The sequence below is a fragment of the Mastomys coucha genome, unplaced genomic scaffold (assembly GCF_008632895.1).
Source record: "Mastomys coucha isolate ucsf_1 unplaced genomic scaffold, UCSF_Mcou_1 pScaffold7, whole genome shotgun sequence".
Lineage (NCBI taxonomy): Eukaryota > Metazoa > Chordata > Mammalia > Rodentia > Muridae > Mastomys > Mastomys coucha.
In genome coordinates, this window is record NW_022196913.1 from 80,683,470 (window position 1) to 80,705,389 (window position 21,920).

The 21,920-nt window shown below is 37.4% G+C and overlaps 2 protein-coding genes across 14 annotated transcripts in view; one reads left to right on the top strand and one right to left on the bottom strand.

Annotated features, from left to right (window-relative positions):
- Window positions 1–19,753, top strand: part of Oxr1 (oxidation resistance 1) — a 415,574-nt gene extending 395,821 nt beyond the window's left edge. For 6 of the 12 annotated variants that reach the window (XM_031359081.1, XM_031359078.1, XM_031359082.1 and 3 more), the window contains 6 exons: window positions 7,785–7,865; window positions 9,588–9,713; window positions 10,519–10,671; window positions 12,403–12,498; window positions 14,024–14,097; window positions 17,871–19,749. In XM_031359081.1, the coding sequence (XP_031214941.1) occupies window positions 7,785–7,865; window positions 9,588–9,713; window positions 10,519–10,671; window positions 12,403–12,498; window positions 14,024–14,097; window positions 17,871–18,006 (666 nt within the window). In that variant the 3' untranslated portion in view covers window positions 18,007–19,749. Of the gene's footprint in view, window positions 1–7,784; window positions 7,866–9,587; window positions 9,714–10,518; window positions 10,672–12,402; window positions 12,499–14,023; window positions 14,098–17,870 lie in introns of all 12 variants that reach the window. The other 6 variants (XM_031359077.1, XM_031359084.1, XM_031359079.1 and 3 more) reach the window with 3 other exon arrangements.
- Window positions 1–21,920, bottom strand: part of Abra (actin binding Rho activating protein) — a 31,963-nt gene that overhangs the window by 1,987 nt on the left and 8,056 nt on the right. Inside the window, exon 3 of one of the 2 annotated variants that reach the window (XM_031359092.1) lies at window positions 16,009–16,087. The exons of the other annotated variant lie outside the window; for it this stretch is intronic. Coding sequence (XP_031214952.1) covers window positions 16,039–16,087 — 49 coding nt within the window. The 3' untranslated portion in view covers window positions 16,009–16,038. The remainder of the gene's footprint in view (window positions 1–16,008; window positions 16,088–21,920) is intronic. 2 annotated transcript variants of the gene reach the window in all.

Sequence of the window (21,920 nt, forward strand, 5' to 3'; positions counted from 1 at the left end):
CCACCCCAGTTAATTGTAAAATGCCTTGGCTAGCTCAGAGGCTGGGCAGTTCTAATCCTCCCTGCGGCTAGCACACATTTCCCTCCTGTAATCCTGTCTTAACACCCTCTAATTTTATATTTTATCTCTGTTGCCCTGACTCCTTCTGGGCGGCTGCTGCCTATTCTTTGCTGCCCAGGGTGCTTCTGGGCAGACCTTCAGGGGCTGCATTCCTTCTCACCTACATTCGATTGATTTTCTTTCTGTAGCTCTAAATCTGATCCGTCTCCCTTGGAATCGTGGTGATTCTCTCTCCCTTCTCCCAGTTCCTAGCCCATGCAATCTAAAATTCTATCCCTTTCTTTCCACACAGCCATTGGCCATTTATTGATTGGTCAAAAACCAGTTGAGGACAGCGTTTGGGCATGCAGTTTCCTGATTAATTCAAAGCATTAGAACCAATCCCCACCAAGACCTGAAGCAACAGAGTTTTCATTTGATTACAACATATGTGCTGCTCCATACATATCCACACACTAACATGCACATTATATATAAATGCAGTAAAACCTTTGAAAAAGAGTTGTTTAATATTAACTTTTTTATTTCTGTAAGTGTTAAGAACCTAAGTTTCACAGAGTCCTATTAACTCTTCTGTAAATTCACAGTCATTTGCCAGAGAACAAATGAATCTGAAGTACCTTGAGTGACAGTAACATGTCTATACTCCTTGAGAACTGTCTTCTTGCTTTGAGCATACAAACACTAAGGGACAATAGATTCTGTGAGTGGGTATTCTTTTCTCTTGATGGGGTATAAACAGGATTTTCCCTTTTATAAGACTGACTTTTTGTATTCATCTTTCCTAAAAGCTGTTACAGCATACATATTCTATAATTAAAAGGCTTTGAGTTTTTCTGCTTTCTTAGAAGAATCTGAGTTGTTTGTAAGTCTGTTAAGGAAGTCAGAATAATAATATGTAATTATTTTCTGGTTTGGGTTGTTTGTTTTTTGTTTGATCATTTGTTTGTTTTTGAGACAAAGTCTCTCTATTATGAAGCTCTGGTCTTCCTGGGATGCACCCTTCGGACCAGGCTGGCCTTGGGGTTAGGAAGTAAAATGTAAGTGTAGACTTCGCTCCTCCCTGTGTCTGTAATCCCAGCAGCAGTGAGGAGGAAAGGGAAAAGGTGACAGTGACCAACCTGGGCTCCAGCACCCGAAAGCCTCCTCAGTCCTGTGGGCGAGGTGGCCTAAGGGTAAGGAAAGCCTATGGTAAGTGCACTAGGGTTAAGGATTCCTGTCTGGAGATTCTTAAGAACCGAACACGGACTGGAAGAAAGGTTAAGGGGGCTTTGAATGAAACCAGCATTTAAGGACGGGGAATTAGCCCTGTCAAGAAGAGGCAAGGCGAGTAATGTGGGGGAAAGAATGAAGAGCTAGTCAGTCGTATTGAGGTTCATCTCTTCAGGCTTTTAATTGATAGAACATGAAAATCGAATTCCCTCCAGGGTGAGGTGAACCTCGGACATGAAAATTGCTCTACCTCCTGAGGCCAACTGAGGAAAAAATATTTAATGGCATTGTCTTACTCTTGGTTTAGCTGTACAGCCAGTTCTGGCCTGTTCTGTGTGGCTCTGTGCTTGCCATAGGATATAGCTACTTATTACTGCAAATTTGTTTTACCTTTTGCTATCTTTGGATCAGCAACACAGATGATTCTAAATATTCTCATGAGTTTATCCTTTAGCTTTCTTTGCGGCCACTCCAGGGCCACACTCTTTCGGTTCATTTTTAACTAGAGCACAAATAGTCTGAGGATTGCCAGCTGCAGTGTTAACTTTTGAGAGGTTCAGGCTGCCTCTTGGAAGAGCCATTCCTCCCAATTCCTTAACTCCTAGTCTACCCTGAAACAATTTGTTTTTCTATTCTGTATTTATCCTGTGTTCTTTCTATCAATTCTGTTTTCTAATTATCTAGTTTGTGATTGCCAGTTTGCTTTTAATTCTTTTATTATAAATCTATGATGTATTAATATGAAAGCAACAGCTTTTTACTAGAGCAGGGCTTCTTTTGTAATAAAGATGGTTTTAATTGATGAATTATAGTAAAAAAAAAGTTCCATGACTTCACAAATCCTGCTGTCTCTCATCTTTGTTAGCTATAACAAGTGAATATTTCCTTCTTTGTATTTTTGATTACTAAAGTAAGTTCCATGGTAGATAATGCATTTTTACTACATTGTATTTTATTCAGGACAGAGTGGTCAAAAGTGACACAGTCACAGGTCTCATTCATACATGAACAGAGGGTTTGGTTTATTTGGGAGCAGTCTTGGGCAGGAGTGCCACAGTATTCCAGAAGAACCACTAAGCCAAGAAGATACTAGGTTTTGTTTGTTTTTAGTAATATTTTTATTAAATCTGAGATTTTCATAATGTATTTTGATCTTATTTCCGCCAGCTCTTCTCATACTCACCCTCACCTCTCAATCCACCCATCTTTGAGTTTGCTTTTTTGTTTTGTTTTTAATTTGTTTCTGTTTTCTCCCTATCAAGTCCAGTATGTATTTTCCAGTTACTCTTCAGAATGGAGCCTGGCCTGAGTATAGTACGCCCAGCAAGGCTTATGTCGCCGAAGAAAGCTGACTCTCCCTCGTCTGGCAGCTAAGGGTGAGACTGTGTCCACCCAACTCTGCACTACCCACATCCCTGAATTTTCCCTAGCTTGAACGTGGGCAGGCCTATGTACACTGTAACGATCACTGTGAGCTCATGTGATCATCCACCTGTTATATCCAAAGGACATGGTTTCCTTGAAGCTGTTCATCACCCCTGGCTCTTACCATCTTTCTGGCTCCTATTTCCTGAGGATTGCTTTGTCATTTAGGGAGAGATAAAGTGATATAAAGACATTCCATTTAGAACTGAACACACAGAAGTCTTTTCTCTGTACTTTGACTAGCTCTGGTTCTCAGTGGTAGTTACCTCATTACTAGGAGAAGCTGCCCTGGGGGAAGTTTAAAGCCGTTCTGATGTGTAGGAGTCCCTTTAGTGCTGCCTGTCCAGCAGGCTCTCAGGTGGGTGAGCATGTTCTGTCCATGAGACTGGGATGAGAGCAGCTCTGAATTTTATTTTCTCTTCTCCATTGTACCATTGGCAAGCAGTATTGCTATCCATCATCTAAAACAGGGTCGTATAAATCTTATTCTGTCTCTACATTGATAAGTATTGAAATAATGCTTACAAGAGTACTTTCTGCCTCTGAGGGTCCTTCAGAGACCAGAGAGAATACACTGTGCTGTTTAACTCTTTACTGTATTTAAGTCAGGATATTAGAGTTGCATCCGAACCATTTTATTTCTGAAGGTGTGACATTAGCCAGAGTGAGCTTGTTTTTGAATGGAAGTTTTTTTTTTTCTTACTAGTATATTTTTAACCATCAGTAGTGTGATATGGAATATAGAGTGGGAAGTATCATTTCTTTTAGGTTTAGTCTTCTGGATAATTTAGTAACTTCTGTGCATATTTCATGAGTTACCAAAAACAAAAATTAATGAAAGTCTTAATTCAGTAATCTATATTGGAAACTTTTATCTCACTTTTATCCATTTTTTTTTAAAAGAAATCCACATTTATGCTGTTTCATTTTTTTCCTTTTGTTAACTTACAGGCTTTATTTATGATGACTTTGTGGGTCTTCGCTCCCATAGCATGAGTATATATTAGCGTTTAAAGAAGCATGAAGACATGGTATACTGTAATGCCAGCACTTAAAAATAAAGGCAGGAGTTCAGCTACATCTTGAGTTTGAGGCTAGCCTGGGCTGCATTAGGCTTTTTCAAAAATAAATAAGTAAGAATAAAATAAATTAAGAAACCAATGAATTTATAAAGCCTGCGAAGAAAGAAATACTATTATATATGTGATGGGTTATTATTCTGCCTGTGAAATGAGCTGATTCAAGCCAGATTAGAATATATTAAAGGCAGGTTTACCGGGAAACTGCTCTGGGGTGGGCAAGTTCACCAGCCCCAAGGATGGGGGCTGGGGAAGTCTCCATGGAAGGGGGTGGTGAAAGGGCATGCCTGCAGAGAAAGAAGAGGAAGGAGAGAGCTGAGCCCAAAATGTCTGGGTTATATATAGAGAAGAGCCTCTGGTGGAGGGCAGCCCATCCTCTGGGCTGGAAAGTTCAGGGTTGGAACAAGGTATGCCAGGTAGGGACTAAAGGATGCTGGGAGAATCTGGAAGCCACATCTGCTTTGATATGTAAAATATGCACCTCAGTCCTTTGTTGTATTCGGTCCGAAACCTAACAGTATGTTTGTATATAGTATATATAATATATATGTAAATTATGAATGGGCCAGGAACCTGGCCTAGCAGGTAAAAATGTCACTTTCTGCCAAGACTGTTGATGTGAGTTCAGTCTCTGGTACTGACATGGTAGAATGTGAGAACTGACGTCTGTAAGTTGTCCTCTGAATTGCACACATGTGCTGTATCCCATACAGATGGACGGACAGACAGACAGACAGATACACACACACACACACACACTTTAATGTATGAAAACATAGAATTGGAAAAGGTAGGCTTCTGACATTAAAGAAACTAGATATTCACATTATAAACTTGGACTCTTAATGCCAATCCTTCATTATATTAATGACTCCTACTTTCAGTGATGTTATTAAAACGGGATTTTAAAATGTTTATAAAACTAACCCCTTTGTGAGCATGAGCTTACTTCCCTCAGGAAGTGTGTTTAATGTATACACAAAGGAGTAGCACTTAAAGTAGCCGTAAGAATAGTGGGAGGAAGGAGCGCAGAGATCAGCCTCAGGATGTGAGAATTCTTACTGAGGAGACTCAAGATTAAATGTCATAAAACAGCACATAGAATCTTCTTTGCCCTTAGGAATTTAGAATGTGGGAAAGTAATGGCAGGGCTATGATTTTTCATTTTTCATATCTTGTTTTCTTTCATCTTTATGAAAAACGTTATTGTTTCTGGGATGATGGCACACAGATTTAATCCCAGAGCTCTAGGAGCAGAGGCAGGCAGAGCTCTCTATAAGTTTGAGGTCACCTTGACCCATATAGTTAGTTCCAGGCCAGCTAGGAACTAAAAGTTAAAAATAATAATAACAAACTAGTATTTTTTAATTGGCAGATCTTTATTGTTTTTTCTCTGAAACTGAAATTTTAATTTCAAAATAGTTATCCAAAATATATAAAATAGTTATCTTAAACTTAAAGAGAAAGGTGAGTAAGGAGCCAGCCATTCAAGCTCTGATTTAATCCTTAGGTAACTGGAAAAAGTGATAAATCAAAGCACAGCGATAGAGTGCTCACTAGACACTGCCACTCATCCCTCGGGCTTCTGTAAACACGTCTACGTTTGCCTTGCTCAAACCTCCTGTTTGCTTTGTACTCTCATTAAACCCAGCTGTAGCGAAGCTTCAGGGGCTGGAAGGCAAACCACCACTGTTACCTGTAAGTAGAATCCTGTACCCACGCCTAAGAACTGTTGCTTAGCAAATCCAGCATGACATGACAACAGAGGTGCACTGGGGACAAGCCCAGCTTTCTCTATTCCCATGTCATGCATGGCCTTCGGCAGCCACCATGTAGGTTTTCATAGGGCTGTTCCTGTGTTTAGTGGTAGCCAGTTCATTGTGGTTAATGAAAGTGAGAGCCTTTCAAAGCCAACTTCTGAAGGCTAACCCCTCTATGCATGAATTAGCTTAACTGCGTTTTGTAGCCACAACCTCTACCATAACCAGTTGAAATGAGTCACCAGTACTACAGCTCAGAATCACCATGTATTTGTGGTAGCTCTACCTTCACTGTATTGTGGGAAGTTGTTGTAATTATGTTGTGGTCTGGAAGATCTGTAATTGTTGTATGGGTCTGAGGAAACTTGTAAGGTTTTTGTATGTTTTCTGTAATAGTTTTTACCTGTAATATGTGGCTTTCGAATTCAGTATCAAGCAAGAAGAGCAGTCTAGGCAGTTTTAGAAGATTAAGAACTTCCCTGTACTAACACAGTAGAGTTTTTGTTACGGATAACAACTAAAGACCAAACGACAGAGAAGTAAAGGCTCAGAAAAACCTAGGAGAAGACGTGGAACTTCAGCAAGACACGAGTGAGGGTGTGGAGTGGGATGGAGGCCAGCATCCCAGAGCCTTGCAGCCAGCTAATGTAGCTGAAACCATGGGTTCCAGGTTCACACAGATACCATCTCAAGAAACAAGATCAGGGGAGATAAAGACAGTATCAGTATCTGTCTACTACATGTTCACACTCATGATCACACTGCATACACACACACCCAAAGCAGGGAGCTATGAGCTTATGAGCATAGGGTACTCTTTAAACTAGTTCCTGTCATGCCTCTTTTCACCCCAGAAATTTTTACATTTTATAGTATAAAAATTAGTTTAAAAAATCAAACATTTATCAACAGCAAATCATAAATTTATTTTTAAACAATCCTTGATAACTTACTAAAAACAAAAGAAGTCTCAATACTGATGTGTTTGGTTTAGCATATGGATTTAAATCTTGGCTGAACCTTTATTAATGTAGGACATACAATTATATTTTTAGTTAATGATTTTTTAATTGTCACTTCTAACAGTGATACTTTGCATAAATATTTAGTACAAGGTGACAATTTTTTTGAGGAATATCTCAGAAGTTATTGGAAATTCTGCCCTAGTTCTGAGCAAACATTTATTGAGATGTGTACAAGTGTATATGTAACTCATCAACTACTTGCACAGCAGTTTTTGAAATAAAAATTTCTAAGAATACAATCTGGAGATATATTAATTTAATACTCATGCTTAGAAATGATCATGGAGCATGTTACAACTATGTTTGCCATAATTAAACCAGAGGACATTGTGTAAGCAGTGATTAGTGCATTTCCTAATGTAAAATATAGTCCAAGCAGAGGGCTCTGTGTGCTCAGACCTGGCAAAAGTGAAAGCTCACAGTATAGCAGGCAAATGCTGCCTGGAATACCTTTACTGCACATGGGTTTGCGGTTGGGTTTTTGTGTATTGTGCATCTGTTTTACTGTGTCCAAATTTATGTATCAGATTTAAGAAATTATAAATTAGACACCCCTCTGAAAGCTTAACTATCCTGCTAGGTCAGTCTCTCTCTCTCTCTCTCTCTTTCTCTCTTTCTCTCTCTTGTGTCTCCCTCCCTCCTTCCCTTCCTCTATCTCCCTCCCTCTCCCTCTCCCTCCCTCTCTCCCTCCCTCTCTCTCTCCCTCTCTCTCTCCCCCTCTCTCTCCCTCTCTCTCCTTTGCTTTTGTTTTTCCTGCTGTGATACAGTTGGGTTGCATGTTACATGAGCCTGGAAGAAATTCTAGGACCACCACTGTTACTTTGCAGTGTTTGAGAGCGATGATGGTTGATTACCACTTTCTTTGTAAACTGGATGACAGTTTTGACTAAATGTCACCTGTATCAGTAAAGCATGTTATAGTTTCCTCTTTTAAAACATCTGCTTTGAATCCAATCTATATTAAATCATCCATAAAGTAAACATATTTCCTCCCAGTTGGCTGTGGTGGTAATATAACCCACTTGTATATATTTTAACTGTAGTTTCTATATAAATCTCTATGATTTCCAGTGTGAGCTAGGAAAAGATAGCTTGGTTATCATTCTCTTCTCCCATTTAAATCTCTCCCTTTACCTCCTCTTTCTCTCCTGTCTTCTCTTTTTATATACATATTCTCTTCTCAACTGTCAGTGGAATTATTGTCTTCCTGTTTCCATATTCAGGTAGTGTCGGTGGCTGAGTATCACCGCAGGATCGATGCTCTAAATACTGAAGAACTGCGCACACTCTGCAGACGTCTCCAGGTGCCCCCTTCTGTAGTTTAAACTCCTTTGGAGATTAAATGCTCCTTGTTTTTAGTGTCCTTTCTCAAAACAGATCTCACATTAGAAGGATTTGTCTTGAATGAGGCACTAAAATCAGCCGCCAGGAAATTCCTGTCTTGAAGAATGGTTTTTCTTGGGGAGTTGTAAAAATACGTTTTTTTTTTCTCTCCTTCATTATGTTTTTTTTTTTCTTTTTGCCTCTTTGCTATCTTCTTTTCACTAGAAACGATTCCACCACAATTCAGTCTCCTGAGAACTATTCTCAGGGCTATCACCTATGAGTTTTCATTTAATTTTGACATTGGGGAAGTATTTGGTTTTGTGAATGAACCTTTATTGACTAAAGTCTGAAAGATATGAGACAGTAGGAAAATTATAAAATCCCCTATGGAAAGTAAGGCTTAAGTGTTTTCTCTTCAAAGCTGCTTGAGCTGTAGGAACTAAGGATCAAATCTTAATGGGACAAATTGGTTCTGTTCTTGAGGCAGTCTTGGTTGGTGTTAGAGGCACTTAGGGGTACTCTAGGGAAGACACCTGAGCTAGATACATTACTTTAAATGTTCTAAAAGAATCTGTGTTGTTTAAGAAAAGCAATAAAATTGAAAACTCATTTTCAGTTTGTGTTTTCTTGTTATAAAAGTATGCTTTATGCTTTCATTGCTTTCCTAGGTGACTAAATAGCTCTCCTTTAATTTTCTCAATGCTGCCTTGGATTTCTGTTTTGTTCCATTTTAACCTTTCACATCATTGAAATAAAGGTAATACAGTGATGTGAAAGTCTTCATATTTAGCTGCTCATCAGAGACAATGCAATTCTCAAACATGCATTGGCTGAAAATACATCCTGTCCAGACCTGGCAAGCGCTGCGCTGACGGGCAGGGCTCCACTCCTGAGTGGCACTGTCTCTGAACTGTGCTGCATTTTAGTTATCTGCTCCAGTAAGATTCTGTGGGCTTTTCAGTTGAAATGTTTCATCAATACTTACGGTTTTCATTTGTTAGGGTAACTGTGTTTTAGGATCTAAAATTAATGGAAAATGTAAGCACTAACAATTGATTATAAAGTAAGGTTTTTAATTACCATTTTTGTCAATTTATGAATACCAGTGTGCTCATCTCTACAAATAAATGCAAACAATTCATCTAATGTTTAATTAAGAACAAACTAATTTTCATATTTATTGTTTGGTCCCAGACTATGAAAAGTAACTTTTTTAGTAAGATCAGAATAGAAGGCAGTTTTATAAAATGGTAGCTTCAGTGAACCAAGTAAATACATCTCAAAGAAAGTTATCACTTTTTAGTCTACCATTCTTTAAAATTGTGACACAAGAAATTTTATTAATAATTTTGACAATTTTTCTATTTTGTGTGAAAAATAGCACATATTTTAAAGAAAATTTACTTAAACAGCTATCTGGCTCCCTTTTTGTTTTTAAGGGCTAAGGTGTGTTTTTCCTGTCACCCAGAAACAGGAGATATAGCATATGTTGCCAGTTCTTTCTCGTGCTGTGGATGAAATGGACTTTTTCTATCCTCTTGTGCACTGGGCACAGTGTCTGTACTTAATTGGAGCATCCTTTGCCCGGTCAACTCTTTAGCCACCTGTGTATAGTAAAGTTTTATTTAACTCGAAAGGCTGAACTGTGCAGACCTCATCACAACAGTATATGAACATACTGCTGCTGTTTACTTCTTTAGATTACCACAAGGGAAGACATCAACTCAAAGCAGGCTGCTCCAGCAAAAGCAGACCTGGAGCCCGAATCTTTCCGACCAAACCTAAGTGACCCCAGTGAACTCTTACTGCCTGATCAGATCGAAAAGGTATGCCATGTCCACTGCAGCGTCTGAGTGTGTGCGAGGAGAGGGGAGCAGCCTCTTCGGTTCCTCTCCAGCTGCAGGGCCCCTGCTGCTGCTGCTGCTCCTGCTGCTGCTGCTCTTCATGAAGAGTAAGTGGGCAAAGCAGAGCCTCCCACAGCAGGTGCCAGAGTACTGAAAGTGTAAAGCTTAGGGGAGACCCTGGAGATACTGGAGCAAGCCAAGGTTGCTCTTTGTTCTAGTTCTTAAAACAGGGTCTTAGTGTGGCTCCTAAGCTGAACACCAAACTCCTGATTCCCTGGCCTTACCCCTAGTGCTAGGATGATCGTGCCTCACCATGCCTGGCAAATCTTTGGTTTGTTATGTGCCAAGTTACATGTTTGTTATCAAAGCTATTGAAATTATAGATTATTATTGTTCATATTCCTGGTAGGTGAAGAAATCGTTCATGTAGAGATATAAAGTAATTTACTTATTCAGTGTCATAGCTATAAAAGCTTTTCAAGCTCTGGTAATCTGACATTTGAATAATCATGCTAAAAGTTCACCCAGCATTTTTGTTAATTTGGTACAGTACAAGTGGCAAGCAAGCTGTGTTTCTTATCTGTAATGGGAGTTTGGTTTGCATTACTCATTTTCTAGTAGACAATGATATTTCTTGCTGAGAAGTATGTAACTCCTGTTACAGCATCACAGCATCAGTAAGAAGCTGGTTTCTGATGTTTCTTTTTTAGCCTGCATTGTATATGGGTGATTAAATTGCAGCTGCTGATGCTTGCAGTCAAGTAAACACTGCATTTGTTTCTCTAAGCTTACTAAGCACCTTCCACCGAGAACCATTGGCTATCCATGGACTCTTGTGTACGGTACTGGGAAGCATGGCACAAGTTTGAAGACCCTTTATCGAACAATGACAGGCTTAGACACTCCAGTGCTGATGGTGATTAAAGACAGTGATGGGCAGGTAAGAAAATCTATTCGTCTAGATCCTTTCTCCTTCACCTGTAACTTTGAGCTACTTATTTGATAAAATGCATTTCATTAGTGGATTTTAGTACAGAATTGATAATCCTTGTTTCATTGCACAAGACTGAGTGTTCTAGAGGCTAAATGTAAGCATTGTAAGTAAGAGTTTTGTGTTGAAAGGAAAGTTATAATAGAAGCGATTTTTATCCTACCAGTATCTTTAAAGGTGAGCATAATCTGCTAGGTCTATTAAGGGCCCAGAAAGTGTTTGTGTCTATGAGGAAGATAAGAATGAGGTTTATGGAAGGGAGAGAAGTTGACAGACTCTTAAGAATGAGTAGATGTTTTAAAATATTTTTTGCATTTATTCTTTGATTTAATGTATGTACATGATGTATTTTGTTCATAATCAGCCACTAATAGCCTCTATAATTCCTATCTTACTTTGAAGTCTTGTGAATGACAGGGGGTTTTGTATCCCACAGTGTTTGATTAGAAGTTGTTCTTGGAGCATGGGCTACTTACTAGTGGCTATACCACTGAAGAAAATTACTCTTCCCCCATAGTAGTTAATAGGTAGATTTTAAGGGTTAAAGGTCATTGTGCAATAATAAAGGAAACCCATAAATAAAATCGACAAGCCTTGGACAATAATGAAAGTACAGAACAGAAGAATTATGTGATAGAGAACAGTGGCACTCCTAGTGGCTCACCGTGTCTGTTCTGTACCAAGTACCAAACTAGCTGTCCGCTGCTTGTCTAGTCTAAACCTGCAGAAATTCATAGTCATCCCCAACTAGAGTTAATGTTCCTGAGGTGATATGCTCAGGAACAGGTATTAGAATCAATGAAAATAGGTGAACTACCACTACATACCATAGCATATAGATAAGTGTTGAAAGCATAATACTGGTTCAAAAATCACAAAGTAAAGCATTCCTTACTTATGATTCCATGTATAGAAAATTCATAGTAAGAAAAATGAGCTAATGATGGTGTCAGAGCATATTTCCTCCAGGAAGTGGGGCTGAGAAGAGGAGACACACAGTTTTCTAAGGACTGATGAAGGGACTTGTGATAGTTGTAATTGAACTATACATTTATATTTTGTACACATTCCTCTAAATAAAATAACCTTTTATTTGTAAGTTTTTAAACTTGATACTGTAATGGTAGAATGTTAGACATAGTGACTGTCAAGGTGTATGAGTGCTACATGATCCTCTCATGATATGACTCAGAGTACTGGACCATCCAAGTCTCATCCTCTTTGATCTTTATTAGGCTATAGTATATGCTTTCAATATTCAAGACTCTTCAGACCAAGGTATGTCCTAGGGCATGTTGTGTGTAATGATGCAGGAAGGAAAGGATGTCTAGCTACAATAAAGAAAAGACTTCCACTTTTCTTCAAGCTGTGATCCAGTAGAGGATGTGTCTGTGTACTCTGACATTTTTCTCGTAAAATATATTTAACACTTTTAGATAGTATAACCACTGTATCTTTCTAGACTCCAAGCCAGGGGAAATCTTTTCTCCACTCATTGAGAAGCTGCTGTGCTTTGTACTTGATAGAACTATGACAACACAGAAGCATGTCATTTCCCCTTAAGGAAAAGTTACGAGAACTACTGATTCATTTTTATATTGTATTGAACTGTGTATGGAAGGTAATGCAAATAAAATAAATTAGTTGTTGTGTCGTTGAACATGCCCTTTTTATCCTTAGGTTTTTGGTGCATTAGCATCAGAGCCATTTAAAGTAAGTGATGGCTTTTACGGTACTGGAGAAACATTTGTTTTTACATTCTGTCCAGAATTCGAGGTAAGAAAAGTTATTTCAACATCGCAAGTATATAAAAAAGAGATGTTATGAAAGCTCATGCAGACTAATTAGTACTTTTGTTTCCATAGAACATATTAATGATAAATTGATAGTTGCTGCAGATTTAATCTGCATTTGTGCTTATTGCTGAAACCTTTTTATGTCATATGTAGCTGCTATTCGATAAATAAGGTAATACATTAATTATATGCAACTGAAGTATCAAAGCTTTATTGAAACTCATGGCTACAACAGTCAGTCTTCTAGTAATTTGCCATAGTAACAAACAAAGGGAAGAGGCACCACACATGTATGTTCTCTAGCTTTTAGGAAACATGGCAATGTTCCTTTGGTCACATATATACAAATCTATAAGAACAGTAATATTTTAAACATCAAGGGAATGGGTACTGTTTATAAAGTTATGTCCCATGAATGGTACCATAATAAAACTGGAAGACTACAGTGTCACCCAATATTCTATTGGCATTGTTAAAAGCAAGCAAGCTTAGGATAAGATTCTTGAGAATTACTGTGTGTTGAGCACATTAAATACTCTGTGAGCTGAAATAGCTTCTTGAGAAGGGCAAAGGAAAATGTTTTTTAAAAAAGAAGCCAAGAGAAAGAATACTGGGTTTAGCTGAATTGCCAGCCTGCTCTACCAAGAAAAGCACACCATGAGAACTAGTGGAGAGGGGCCTGAGCTACTAGAGTCCACTGCCTGTGAATCCCATGGCTTAGTATACAAAAAAGAAGTAAACTGAAAAACTTACTGAAAAAGATGTTTGGATATGTATGTATGTATGTAATACTTTTGAAAAACATGATAAAGATAAAGCACTAGGGCTATCTAATTAAGTAAATTTTCTATAGACTAGAACATTTAAATGTATAAGAATATAATATTGGGGTATACTAAACAGTTCATTGTTTAAGGTCCTCTGTAATCATGAGAACCTGAGTTTGCACCCCCAGCACCTGTAAAAGCTGGGCTTGGCGGCAGGTGGCCTTTTGTGACACTCTCTGTTTACTAAATTATAAATTAGTATGGTTCTGGTTTACCTGAGACCCTGGAGGAAGATGCCTGATGCCTGGCTCTGGCTCAACATGCATGTTCATCGGCATGTATCCCTACCTGTACTTATGCATGCATAAAAAGTAGATACAAGACTGTTAAGCCTAGTTTTCCTTTCAGACTTCTCAAGGATTTTAATTTAGAAAATCATTAGCATTATTAATCTAAAAATAATGAACAAGAAATTTGAGTGCACCAAAAAGATCTTGGCCCTGTAGCAGTTTACAAACCTTTGTGTTTGATCTTAGAAGAACAGTTGATGTTGGGGAGTTAGGATCTGAGATCAGGGATGGAGAATGAGGGAGAGCTGACCACATATTTTCCAAGTGAATCAGAGACGCTGAAATCTGAAGGGCTGAAACCTTTCCTGGTAAAACGTTGGTGCTGTGTCTGTTGTGTGGGGAGGACCGTTTTCAATATATAGTAAACACTTTGTTTTCGTTTTTCCAGGTCTTTAAGTGGACAGGAGACAATATGTTTTTTATCAAAGGAGACATGGACTCATTAGCATTTGGTGGTGGAGGGTAAGTCTCTTGAACATTTCACTATGAGATTCTTCAAGAATAGGTTTAGATTATTTACAAAGTAAGTTATCTTTGGAAATTTTGGCATTAGACTCTAAACTTATTTATTATGGTAAAGTATGCTTTTAGGATGGTGAAGTATATGATATTTTACATAGTTGGTAAAGTTCTGTTTTTCTTCATTTTAAGATGTTGGCTAGCTGATTCAAATTAAGACCTATCTTTTGGTTTACTGTGCACTGGCTCTTTAAATTTTGAAATTTGACTAGTCTGAATCATTTAATGTCTTAAATATCCAAGTACACATGATAATCTGCTGTCTCCCTCATTGTATAGGGCAAAAACAATAGTTTTCCTTTAGTTTTTCTCTGAGCTCTATTTGGATCTGTATTTCAGACAATTATAGTTCGTTTTCATGTAATAAGGTTTAATAACGCCATGTTCAAGGTCTTTCTTTTTCTTCAATAGTTTCATCCTCACTTAACCTACCTATGAAAACTTTTTTTTCATATTCAGATATCCTAATTTTGTCTAGTGTTGTGATGTTTAAAGGTGCCCTCCTCTGCTACTTCATAGGGTGTTCTTCTCAAGTAGTATTTCTACATAGCTTTATTCTTTGGCGTTTCTTCCTTTCCTTTGGTATCAGATGTATGTGATGCTAAATGATCCCCAAATTTGTAAAAGTGGTAGATTATTTCTTTGTATAAAATTACAGAAATATGACACTAATTTAGGCTGCAGAATCTTAGCCTTCAAGACTTTGCATCCAAGGTAATTCAAGCAAATATTTGTCTATGTAAATGTGTTTGTAAGAAGGCTCCTCTTGTCAGACTATACTGTTTACATAGTCCAGTTACACAAATTATGTAGATGGTCCCTACTTGGTCATCATGCACAATATTCTATTAACTCTCCCAAAACTTCCAATCAAGTGTTAACAATTTCTAGCTATTACAGACACCTTAAAAACCATGTTCAATCTGATTTAATAATGAGATTTTCTGTAACGTGATTTCATCAAAATAACCACTAATTTCTTTTTGCCAGGAAGATAAGTCTCCTGTGTTCAAAGAATACATGTTCAAACTTAGAGACTTTAAGAACTTAATATTTCAGAATTTTATATAGAAGGCCCTTTATCAGTCTATTTTCTATTGTTATAAACATAGAAACGGGGTTTGTTTGGTTCACAGATTTGAAAATGGACAGTTCAGTATTGGGTAATGCCATCTGTCTGCCTTTGGTGAGGACCCCTTTGCTACATCACTACATAACATAGAAGGAAATGCAGACAAGCTCACATTGTAAGGTGGGAAGCCCCAAGAATTTGGCCTGCATAGAGTCCTATAAGAACTGTAGTAATCTCTGAGTCACATAGTATCTCTAGTGACTTCACCACTTCCTACCGTGTGTCAGATCTTAAGTTTCCAATTCCTCAGCATAGCTACACTGGGAACCAAGCTACTAATACATAAACCTTTGAGGAGATATTCAAATCATAACCCTTTTCAAAATTGGAATCATCATGTTATGGACTTAATACAGGCTTTGGAGGCAGCATATATTACATGAGGCCTTGAGCTAATTCCCTAAAAGCCTTCAGCTAGCTATAACTAGAGTTGACTCTTCTTGGGGAAGAGGCTTGTAAAGAAATTAAAAAGATAATATTTCTTTAAAATTTTGGTATAGTGTGTATCACACAGTAGATAAAAATATAGTCTCATTTTGCATTTCTTTCTATTCTTTTCCTATCTGGTATAATAAGACTCCTGCCTGGGGTTTGCTTGGAGCAATACTGTAGACAAAGTAGTTAACTGTCATTCTTTTTTACTTTTTTATCTATTATATTTTCAGAAAGTCTTCATTTTTTAACATATTGCTTGTATAGCAATTAATTTTCTATATACTCACCCAGGATAGAGCTTTAACTCTTGAATATATTTAAGGATCATAGATTTCTTTAAGTGCGACAACCATGGAACCAACAGCCCTAGAGCAAGTAGAACAACCAAGTTTTAATCTGATTTTTAAACTTTAGAAACTTCTAACAAGAGCCACAGAAAACTGAGGTTGCATTGAGTTGCAGTGAACAAAATTCCTATGTGGGAACAAAGCTTGTTGAAGAACTAATGTCATTTATGAGAGACTTAGAGATTAGTTTTGAGGTAAATCTTAATTCATAGATTACAATTAAGTGTCTAATAAGTTTTTTTAATTATTATTACAAAAATTAATAAATGGAGCATAGAAATTGGCTACTTTTCCCAGTGAGGTATTTTTTTCCTGGTTTATGTAATTTTTGTTACTTTATATATTTTATTTTCGAGATTAGAATTGTATCAGTTTTCTCTTCCATTTCTTCTGTACAAACCTTCCAATATATCCCTTATTGCACTTTTTCAGATTTGTGATCTCTCTTCATTAATTGTTGTACATGCATGTAGACATGTATGCATATACATATGTACATATTCCTAAATGCTAAATGCTCCATCTATACATTGTTTCTTGTATGTATATTTTCAGGGCTGATTATGTAGCATAGGATAACCAATTTAGTATGCTGCTCTTCCTACACAACATTCCTTAGTTGCCTGTAATTCTCTGTGTAGGATTGAAGCCTGGTGGTTTTGCACACACTGGCATGCCTGATATTGTCCTTGGTTTAGTTCATGTTTGGTTTAGTTCATGTTGGTGAGACTTGAGTGTAGCCCCTAACATTCCTAGGAGACATAGTCTCACTGCAAACTCCTTGATCTTGATCTTCTGGCTCTTACATTCTTTTCACACATTCTTCCACAACTATTGCCTGAGGCGCAACACTGGCATGTGCCTTAGTGGAAACCAACCGCTCTATAATTGGACTTAAGACTCTCTCAGCAAAAGGAAAACCTAGCCAACTACCCAGGGCTAGTCAAGTCAAGGATCTTGGAAAACAAAACCCTATAACCACCATTTTACTAAGCTGGACTAATCCCTACTACATTTTAAATGTTTGTCCTTATACTCCCTGATAACTGTAGTCCTCCCCACGTTAACATTCACCCGGAAGCTGAAGAGAAACATCAGCTGTTAAGAGCAAGATAACCTGAAGTCTGTTCCACTGAGATCTGTTGTATTACTTGATCCCTTAAGCCCTGTCACACCGGCTTCTGTTTGTTCCTACTGCTTGATAAAGGGTCCCAGGATCATGTCTCTTGTCTGTTTAAAGTCTTTTCCATGCCTTGCTACCAAAAAAGATAAAAAAAGCCAGCAGCATTGTTCTCTCACTGTTAGAGAAGTACCCCAGCAGCCGCTCTTGTTGCTGGCCTGGTGCTGTTTCTTCCTGAGCATCCAGGATAACCAGGATTTTGTCTTACCTTTATCATTAACTCTCATTTTATCACAGATGAAGTTTAACACCTGTAAGAAAACCAAATTAAAAAACACTAAAACTGTACAACAGAGAGAATGACTTGGGTACAGTGCAGTAGTAGAGCATGGCCTAAGAAAAGGGAAATAATAAAATAGTAAAGAAATACTTATACCAAATGCAAACGGTAAATGCAATGTGAAGTAGATTTTAGTGTTCTTAATTTCTTCCTTAACTTGAGTAATAAATGATTTTATAATGGAAAGAAAAACAGAAATCTGCCTCCAGTCCCACAAAGAAAAGGAATAGGGGAAGGTTTAGAGAAGTTCATGGCGTAGAGTTAGTAGACACTGAAAAACCCAGTTAATTACTTTATAATTAAGGCGTGAATATTGATGATTGCTGTTTTGATGTATTTCAGAGGAGAATTTGCTCTCTGGCTTGATGGAGATCTCTACCATGGAAGAAGCCATTCCTGTAAAACATTTGGGAATCATACACTTTCTAAGAAGGAAGATTTCTTTATCCAAGACATTGAAATCTGGGCTTTTGAATAAATACAGTGCTCTTGGTTGTAGCAGGACATCGGCCCAAACCTGAATGGACAAATGCATTGTTTGGAATGTTCAAGAAGCAATACAATTAATATGTCACTCGTGCTTTAAAGTCAGTCTGTTTGGCCATTTACTTCAACTATAATTTTGGAGTTTATTTTTCAAATCATGTTTCTGTCCCAGAGTTCTTTTGTTTACACCATGGCCTGGGATCCAGTAGTATAACAGCTGGGTGGAATTTGTCAGCACAGTGCAGCATTTGGATCATAGAGGCCACCACCTTTTCAGTTCATGTCATCTCAGTCCTAACTGGATGGTGCTCTGTTCAACTTGTTTTTAATCTGTATTGATTCTTTTTATAGAGCATTGTACTTGGGGCTTTGAGGAAATGCGGCCTAGATACTTTTGTATCTGGTGGTGTTGGCACAGGTGACATTTGGGCCTACTTACATTTTCTTCTAAATAAGAAACCACATGCCAAAATAACACATGCTTCATAGACCTCTTCTAGTTCTAATTCACTACAGCATTCTCTTTATTCATTTTGTAAACATTCTCGATTTCATTTTAAGACAATGAAATTGGAGGTGCAGTCTGATTGCCATAGACCACAGCACACACAATCTGCAGGTTTGGGCGCATGTTTTCATCACTGAATTTTCAGATAGAGTTACAAATTGACAGAGGAGAATGGGAATTCAATAATTCTATTGGATTTAATATATTAAGCAAGTAATACTATTTACATATTTGTAGCTTAATAGGGCATTATCATAAGTACAAAACTAAAACGTGCATATTTCTTCAACATTGTGTCAGATACACTGTCTTACAGTTCTCTTGTTCAGCCTTGTTGCATACCAACTACCCCAAAACATTTTTGTTTTGTTTTGTTTTGTTTCTTCTCAAAAGGAAAAAAATTGTTTTGAAATAAAAACGTGTTCTTTTCTAAGTGGTATATGTTATTAGTTACCATTAGCATCTGCTCTTATAAAAGGGCAGTGACTATAGTAGACAATACTGTAACTCAGTAGACTTGGTGAATGTGCAAGCTTCCTGTCAAGTGGCCTCAAAAACGAAAAGGTAGAATAAACTAGCAGTTGTATTCTTTCTTGTAGGAAACCAACAATAAGCCATGTGGCAACAATTCATCAGTTAGATTTCAGAGCTTCATGTTATGCAAAAAAATAAATCCTGCTGTTAGACGTGACAGTGACTTTGTGCTGAAAATTCAGCTGTTCCACACAAATGTTGTATATCTTGTAAATTGATGTTTAAAGATAGTTTTGTTCTTATAGAAAATGTTGACTGCCAGGTTGCTTATAGCACTTTAAATTATTCTGAAGATGAAATTACCAGCCAAGTATGTTGGCTTAAGTAGTTTTAGTTATATAACTCTTAAAAATACCTAGTTCTTTTGGGAACAGTTTAGATACTTATCTAAAGAAAGTATATTAATCAGAATCTCTGGTGTTCTATGACACGCTGTTGCTGAAGATGAATAGAAACGGCATCGTTTCCTCGTCTGTGTAAAGCTCTCATTACAAGTTAGGCAATAGTGTCTAGGTTAGATGTTTATAATATAAGAAACTGTAAATAAATGTGCCCTTCCCCATCAGTCTTCCACAGCAGTATTATTGTCTTTGTGGAGGTGACTAAATCACAAGACTTTAAACATCCTGTAATGGACTCCAACTACAACAAGGTCACAGAGATGTAAACCAAATAAAAGTAAATGCATAAATGCAAATGAGTTTGGATTTATTCAATAACCAAGTCATCTCCATATCTAAGGACTGGTAGTAAGCCTACTACAGTCTCCTGACATGTGCTCTGCAACAGGAAGTGAGAGGGGTCTGAATTCAGTTAGAGGAAGCAGTGCTATTTAAAATGTTTGGAGAAATACATCCCACCAGAAATTGCAAGGGGTTTGATGATGGGTTTGAGCTGCTGGTGAATGGCAGACATCCCAAGGTCATGAAGAAAAGAGCCCCATGCCCAGCACCAAGCAGCTTCTTACTTTTTGATCTCATGGAACATTTGAGAATAGTTGAGTAGAAGAATAACATGGACAAATGCGCCCTTTAGGAAAACTATTTGTGGGGAAAAAAAAATAGATTAACAGAAAAAAATCTAGAGATGGAAGAAAAAATAAGCAAGTCTATTGTAAAATCCAGAGTTGGGGTTGGGGGGGAAATGAAGCCTCAATAAGAAAAAACTTAAAGAATAAAAATGGAAAGAAGTGTGAAAGAAGTTTAAGAATTGTGCTTAACAAGATCTAACTACCAACTGGGTATCGCCTTTTAAAGAAAGCTATGACCAAAATACATTATGTATGTATAGATATTTTTATTTGTATGTATGTGTATGTATATATGTTTAATACATATGTTAATTCCCAAAATATAGATAATATATCGGGCATCCTTAGGCTTTTGATTTAAGAACTCTCATGTGGTATTATCATGTTGCCAGTGTATAAAAAGGAAAAACCGAGCATGTAGGTCAGACTCTACTCCCAGGTATGGTAGGAGGAATTATCAATTTGAAGAAAATATTGAATGTTCTGTTTCAAAATATACATTTTTAAATGAATAAAATAATATCCCTGTGGTTGAAATGCCCCTGGAGATTATAGACCTGATGTAAAATAGGATTCTTGAAATAGATCCTTTTATCTTTTCTTCAAATAATATTAACCAGCATTAAAAAAAGCTCTGAGCTTCCCTCTCAAGTTAAAAGAAAAAGAAATTGTACCTAAAGTAGGTGTGACAAAAAATATATAAAAACGCAGAAGTCAATACAATTTTAGAAGGATGCAAAACAATCTGAGAATAATCAGTTTTTACCTGTTAGAAAAAAATTAACAAAGAACAGAAATTAACTAATAAGACTAGAGGTGTCATTAAAGAAGGCAAGAAGATATTGTGAATATCTTTATTAAACTTGACTGTGTGTGAAATAGAGAAATGTTTTTTGAAAATGTCATATGAAAGTCTGGTAAAAGAAGAGATAGATAGGTAGTAGGTAGGTAGGTAGGTAGGTAGGTAGGTAGTAGGTAGGTAGGTAGGTAGGTAGGTAGGTAGCCAGCCACCTTAACATACAAACTAAAACCTTACAATTCCTGGCCCAGGTAGGTAATTCTCGGTATTTAAATAAAAACTAACTGTAGGCTTAGGTAGGTAGTTTCTTTTTGAGACCAAAGTGTTCAAACCTTACTAGTTTTGAACTTGTAAGGCAGGTGGTGGGGCAGAACAATCTCTCCATGAATAAGGAAAAGTTATAGAAGTAAGTGGCAGTTTTCAGGAGACTTAAAATAACCAATAATAGCCATATCAAAGGGAATGTGAATGTGAGCTGGGAAACTTGTCAATATCAACTAAAGCCATGAACTTTCCTTTGACCAGCAAACTTAATTCCTTTGCCTGTGTCCAATGGTGGTGAGATGCAACCTATTTATAAGCAGTATACTCTGGAAAGATGTTAGCTTGTCTCTGCACTCATGTCTTGTCATTCCTATTTCTTAATCCCCTTATTTTCAAAACATCTTGATGAGCATTTATACAAACATAACCTATTTTGTATGCATATATATTTTATATTGCTTAAATTTTACCTGCAAGAATTCTTTGGGGAGTAGAACTTCCACCCAAATGAATAAGTACAGAATCTCCCCCATATTTGAGCACAAGGAAGCACAACACAATGGAAACTGCTCTGCAAGCTCACGATAGTGTATGCAGGTCAGCCTATAAATTAAATAAAACTCACTGACCAGCTTTGTACTAAGAAGTGCCCAGGGTATGAAGAATAAAGTGGGGACATCCATGCTATGGGACCACTTCAACATTGCCACGGACTGGGGTTTCTTACAGGGTCCCTTGTTCCGCGGGACGATGGGTTCTGGCCAGGTGTGC